A 6,729-nucleotide genomic window follows, 5' to 3' on the forward strand; every position below is an offset into this window, starting at 1 on the left:
AAATCACCAGATCATTTCTCTGGACGAACCAATACAATCCTACTGCCCCTCTGAAGGAAACCCCACGACAAATCCATAAGGGTATCGTCTTGTGGTAAAACACCCTTGGCCCCTTGGGTGAGGCTTAAACGCATAGATGTCGGAAAACTCTGAGGCCCATGAAATGGTCGGTTTTCCACAAAAGAAATAATTTTACAGCACATAGGAGACGAACCCCTGACCTCCCTTATGGGAAGTCATGTTCACCAACAATGCGCCAACGCCTTGCTATTCTACCATCTACTATCAGCTAGTGTTACCAAACATACCCTTTGTATATCAAAGACACTCCAGATAAATTTTACTCTTACCATACCTATTTGAACCATGAGAAATAAAGCATTATTAATGGTTAAATTTGGTATCTTCAAGAATCAGCCTCATTCAAGAAAAGTAATTAAAAAAATAAAAAATTGTATCTGTAACAAAATCTATCATAAGATTGAACATACAAAGACTATGAAAATCTGTGAAACTGATCAAATCTGTTTACAATTACATGTTCCTATTATCTCAAATGTGACCGAACCAAGTCGGGTGTAATATACAACCTACCAACTATTGAAAATCAGCTTCACTGCAACTTGTTAAATACAGAAGGTGCATGAAGATGATGACACTGTATAAAACTCCAACAAAAGAATCACCTTTTTCCTCGAATCATGTACAAACCGATCGACGGTTGTTCTGGAAACAATACTTCCATCTGTTTTAACTTTAAAATTCCAAATTCTAATCATGTAATGTAAGCCCTCTTTCTGAGTGACAGAGGGAGAAAGAAAAAAAACGAAATAATTTTTAATCAAAAAAGGAGTTGGCCCCAAAATGTGATTTGAATTGTGGTTAACTTGAAAATCATGGTTTTGAACCTTCGGTTTTATTTGCACGGCACATACAGTTTGGACATGGGAACGAATATATCGAGTCATTTGGCCGTTTTAACTCGATTCCTTTTGAATCACTATGAGATCTCATACCTAACATGTGCCTTTTGAACGTTCTCCAACTAAAAAAATTCAAATGATCATACTTAGAAAACACGATTGTGATGAAATAATATAAACAACAAAAAGATTTAAATTAAAATTACGTACCCGATATTAGGATTGTCAAAATACAAAGCTAACTTGCGCTTATCGGGTCTAATTGTCTTGGCGTGTCCATTGAAGAGGTATCTTCGATGACCGAGTAGAAAATGTGGAAAGTTTCCACCCTGAGTTGTCACAAATACTTCACTGTGTAGGCATACGGTGTAGTCTATCGCAGCCATCCTGGAAGAATAGTTCTAGAAAATTTGAACCAAGTCAGCCACATATAAGAAGAACCTAAACTTAAAAGCCGGATATGGGCTAGGCTGTGTCCTACGAAACAGGTTATATGTGGTTGGGGCAGATCAACCTTTCGAATGTTGATTAAGTATCTTTATTTACTGCTTTGTTAGTTATTAACATGATACAATTACTTAGTTCGTATCAAGTAATTCATTCAAAGTATTGGGTGCTTATTATTATAATTTGGATATTAGTTTTCATCGGTCATTGGTTTGCTTATGTTTATTGTAACATCACCAAGATTGATTTTAAAATAAAAGGAGGCAAGTAAGGAACCAAAACCTTGTACGAGACAAGTTCTTCAGCAGATGCCAACATTTCCTTGGTTTGTAAAAGAGGAAACATTTCTAGTAGAGGAGCCATATATCTCTCGGAATTGTATATTTGTCCAGATGCAAGATAGATAGACGTACTTCTATCGAATCCCATTCCTCTGAGCATCAACCCAACCTGAATAAGTACCAAACAAATAAAACAGATGGTTAAAAAAATAAATGTGTATTTTGAAAGTAATAATGTGATATTGAATAATCAGAATCTTATTAGAACTGCAAAATAGTGTTTGGATGTGCTTCTACTATCCTACTTTTATTTACATTTCTATAGATAAAATAGTATAATACAGTTGACAGTGGCAATTTCATCAAAAATTAGACAGTCACAAAGATTAAAATTCCATATGCAAGCCAGATAACTTTCACAGTAGCACAAATATTTGTCGCATTCAAACATGCAAATAATTGTGATAATCAGATAATTCGTTCCAAGCAAGGCTGCAAAAATTGCTACTCGGGGAGTACTCGGTCGGGACTTTTGAGGGAGTAATCAGCAACTCGGGGAGTAATCAGCAACTCGGGGAGTAATCGAATTGGACTTTTTTATACATTTAAATAATATATTCAGAATTATATGTGTAAATATACAAGAAATCCATAAACATAAGCTTTAACATTATTTTCTAGAAACATAAACATAATCTTTCATTTGTTCATGAACTATAAAAGTTTAATTTAATTCATATTAAAATGTTAGACCGATATTAACTTTGACCGATTTTGACGGACTAAATCTGATATTGACCCATCGATCGATGTTGACCAATTAATTACTCGGATTTTGAAGAATCAGAACGGCCAGAAAAATTGGATCGGCCAGTTCCGTAGAATTGGATATTGTTGTTGTAGATCGGACAGTTCCTAAAAAGGAATAATTAAGGGGTAATCGGCATTAATCAAGGAGGGTTTATAACATTGCCAAAACGTAATTACAAACATGGACTGGGGGGAGGAAAGGAAACTAAGCGGGTATATAGCCTAATATGACAACACAAAAGTATAAGGTCATCAGTTAGTTCTCTCAACACAAATGTAATAAAACTTGCGCCTCTAAAAAAAGAAAATCTAGACAGTAGGATTGCAGTATCAAAAATAGATAAATGATTAATACTAATTAAAAAGTAATGATAATAAATATAAAAAAAATAGATTACCTCTAGAGGTGTGAGGGGGCATTTGCCATTGATCCGATTGACTCCAGGCTGAAGGACTCTACCAGGTTTTGTAAATTTACCTTTCCAACCTCTTTCTCTTGCAGCTATCATATCTTCAATCTCTCTTCTTCCGCCATCATATACACAACAAGAGAAAGCAACCATGTCCTGGACGAACAACCAAGTCAATCCTAACTCACAAAAACATATATTTAGAGTCAAAGTTGAAGAAGAAAGGCTTTCAAAGGTCAAAATGAGACAGTTATTTTGGGACGGACGAAGGGAGTATAACATAACTCGATTTTATTGACTAAGGTAGTGCTTTGATCATATGTTGTTAGTAGATTTAGAATAATAAGTAACTAAGAACTAGATAATCAGCTGTAACAACACTGAATGGAGAAGATCGTGTTCACATTTTCTTTTAACATTTGAAGGCTTGATAATCAGTTAGTGATTAAAATGTTCTAAAACATACATAAAACGACCAAAAATTCCATTCTTGCGAAATAAAAGAGCTGCAAAGAAATGTATTATAGTTTATGAAAAGGCGGTAAAATCTATCATTGGTTAGAAGATAACTAGGTAATCAAATTAAATTTTAAATAATAATTATGAGTTCCGTTACAGTTGGCATGAGAAATGATTATCTGAAATTGATTAATCATAAGCAGTTTGGCCTATTGCTCGGAGATATAGAAAACTGATGTTGCCAACAAAATACTGAAACACTGATACTACAAATGGATTTTAAAGTGTAAATCTAAAGACACTCAAAGAAAGGAAAAAAATTGTATTTTATCAAGTAAAACAGACCTCTTCAAACCTTAAATGCACAGATATGTACTTGCCACCGTTATTTGCACTGCGCTCTTTCATTCTAGCAACTAATGTTTCACCCATGGTTAATATAGGCCTTGAAAACCGTAAAGCTTCATAATTTGTCAAGCAACGAAGACGCTGAACGGTAGGTGGGGCATCAAACGATAATCGATTTGCAAATGGAGAAATCCTTATTACCCTGATAACAATTTAATTATAGCATATACATATACATAAAATTAAAATAATGTACTGTATAGAAAAGCTTAACTCACTTTTCTTCAAGTAGTCTAGGAAGAACTGTATCCTTATAGTACCGAATAGGTGCCCATGCTTTTATTTTAAAATTGAATACATTAGACATATTGCGATCAAACCGATCCATTAAATATCCAGGTATTGCGTTGACCACACGTACATCATTTTCCAATGTTTTAACAAAAAACTCTTCATCATATATGTCACTGAACTTACTGCAACAGCAAAGCATGTTCATTTTTCAGCTAAATAAAATGATATATAAATATATAAATTAAAAAGTAATAACACAATGGAATTAAATCTATAAAAGTAAAAAGTAAATTGTAAACAAACCTAGGATCTCTCCAGACACTGTGAAAATGAAAATTAGGAATCACCAATGTTGCATTAAGGTATCCCGCCACAGCAACTGCATTACATATCTAAAAGATAGAAAACACAATAACAACATTACACATAGCAATAAGTGTTTATAATCTGAATAATGAAACTAAGAAACCCAAAAATTAAAAAATAAAATAAGCAGCATTTCAACTTACCGATGTCCTCTGCTGATTTAACCCACCGTTTGCTTCAACATATATATACCCATTAGAGTCCGGTAAGCCTACAATAAAGGTAACGAACGAATTCATACATGAACCCATCATAATCATACTAAAAAAATATCTAAACATTTGCCACATGATACGTGTTTTAACGTGCAGTCTTCTTTACCTGCTGAAGACTTATCTATACAAGGCTTCCAATCTGCACCTTTAGCTCGTTTCCATACGGTCGACATCTACATTATATTTAAAATTACAAACCGATAAAACTAGCTACCTTAAAATAGATTGTGTTCACTAATTGACTCAGCAACACAAATATATAAAACCTTAACCAATTAAAAATTAATCAAAACATTGTCTGAAATTAAAACTTTAAAAATTGAATACATATACACCAGAGCTTTGAGCAAATTTGATACATTATTATACAATTAACTCCAGGAATTAACAAATTAACAAAATCATATAAAAAGAAATTAACAATTACATTAGGTCAAACTTAATAACTAACCGCGTCAGCAGTGGAATTATCAGCATCCATATCATGCCGGAGCTTAGCATACAGCTCAGGACTCCGGTAAACTGATCCAATCGCGAATGGAGGTCTAATTCCATCGTAAGTGACGTCAGTATCCGGATGATAATAAAGCATAGTAATAAAGTAAAGTAGAGGTACTAATAGTAAGGCGCCTTGACGGCGAACGAGAAAGGAGATAATGATCCAAGCAAAACGTTGAGAAAAAGAACGGTGAGTGATTCGACCGGAGGTTTTAAATGCACTACGGCTGTGACGGTGACGTGGAGAACGGAGAGGTGTTGCTGGCGGTGAAGGGCTGTTGGTTCCGGTGGCTGGGATACGAATATTAGCGTGCATTATTTAGCAGATTTATTACATGTTAGGGTTGGGGAATTTGAATTAACGGCGTTCCCCTTCGCCCTAATTCGCCGGAGACTATATTTATATGTATATTTATTTTTGTTAAATTAATTAATTTATATATGCATATAGAGAAGTGAGGTTTGTTGTTTTAATTAATTTATGAAATTGGAGGTAGAAGAAGGAAGACAGATAGTGTGTGTTGTAAATCACGTGCGGGAGAAGGAAGACGAAGACGTTTGATGATAGCGATGCGGGCGAAGGTGGGTGGATATTTCACGGGGGATGTGGACTGGGGTCTGTTTGGGTCGGATCTTAAACAAATCGGATATTTTTAATCGGATCTAAGGGGTGTATTTTTAATACTATTAACTTTGTAGTATTATGTCCTCATAGTTAACGTTTGGTTTTGGGGTTTTGCTAACACAATAACGAGTGTCAAATTTAGAGACGGGATCGGATCGAATTTAGGTAATTTCAAACCCGAATTCGATTAAACAAAATTCGTCCTAAATTCGAACCCGAACCTGGTGGGTATCCATTTAGTTAATAACTAGTGGGTAAACAGGTTTTCTGGCCGGTATTCGAGTTCTCATTTACTTACGAACTATCAGGTAAACGGATGTTTCCACGGATATGTGAAGATTTTTTTGGGTATAGGAGTTGGGTAATTGGGTGTATGGGGCGAGTAATCCAGTATACTCATGTTATTATGTTATTTTGTGGGGTCAAAAGATAGATAAGTTTTGTATGAGGAGATAAAATCCTAACTTGTAGGAGATGAATAAAGGGAAATTGATCAATAAACATTTTTTCAAAGTCTTCAAACAAGACATTTTTTTTTAAAAAAAAAAATGGCAGTATACATCATTGATTAAACAGGGGTTTTGGTCGACCATCCTGTTAACTTGATCGACCACCTCATATTTCAAGGTGGTCGACCAAAATTCATTCAGTGCTCGATCGACTACCATGTAAACATGATCGACTATGGATTGTTATTTGATGTAAACAATTAGTATTTGGATGTTTGTAGGCAAAAGGAGCTTGTATTGGCGACATGTATATTGCATCAGAAGTTGCTTTTCATGATAGAAGGATACCAATCCCATTAAGATATTAACGTTACCTATTATAGCAATGTAGTGAACTATCTCGTTCCGATTTGCTGTGTGTTTTCTTGTGTTAACCCGTGAGTTATATATCATGATTACGAAACCTTTATCTTGCATTTGTTACAGATTGACAATATATTCCTACCTTTTGCTATGTTTTGATAATTAAGACTATTAAACAAAGCATCAAAGTCATATATGGTAAAGGTCTAAAGAGTCGACCTATGGCTCTATCAATCGAGTA

The 6,729-nt window shown here is 34.6% G+C and overlaps 1 protein-coding gene across 1 annotated transcript; it reads right to left on the reverse strand.

The window, feature by feature from the left end:
* Positions 1 to 422: 422 nt before the first annotated feature.
* Positions 423 to 5,533, reverse strand: LOC139840002 (protein ESMERALDA 1-like). The gene is made up of 10 exons (XM_071830221.1): positions 5,005 to 5,533; positions 4,660 to 4,726; positions 4,482 to 4,549; positions 4,276 to 4,364; positions 3,957 to 4,154; positions 3,676 to 3,880; positions 2,860 to 3,027; positions 1,653 to 1,820; positions 1,134 to 1,324; positions 423 to 1,045 (listed from the first exon to the last, which is right to left on the reverse strand). The coding sequence occupies exons 1-10, from the start codon at positions 5,365 to 5,367 to the stop codon at positions 895 to 897; spliced, it is 1,668 nt and encodes a 555-aa protein (XP_071686322.1). The 5' UTR covers positions 5,368 to 5,533; the 3' UTR covers positions 423 to 894.
* Between the last annotated feature and the right edge of the window lie 1,196 nt (positions 5,534 to 6,729).

This window comes from Rutidosis leptorrhynchoides, chromosome 4, assembly GCF_046630445.1.
Source record: "Rutidosis leptorrhynchoides isolate AG116_Rl617_1_P2 chromosome 4, CSIRO_AGI_Rlap_v1, whole genome shotgun sequence".
Classification (NCBI taxonomy): Eukaryota; Viridiplantae; Streptophyta; class Magnoliopsida; order Asterales; family Asteraceae; genus Rutidosis; species Rutidosis leptorrhynchoides.

Bases quoted from the DNA above. Each gene is read 5' to 3' on its own strand.
- LOC139840002 (XM_071830221.1), bottom strand. From the start codon at position 5,367: ATGCACGCTAATATTCGTATCCCAGCCACCGGAACCAACAGCCCTTCA. The intron at 4,727-5,004 runs GTTAGTTATTAA...AATATAATGTAG, and splicing joins ATAATTCCACTGCTGACGCG to ATGTCGACCGTATGGAAACG. The intron at 4,365-4,481 runs GTAAGTTGAAAT...TCTATCTTTTAG, and splicing joins TAAATCAGCAGAGGACATCG to ATATGTAATGCAGTTGCTGT.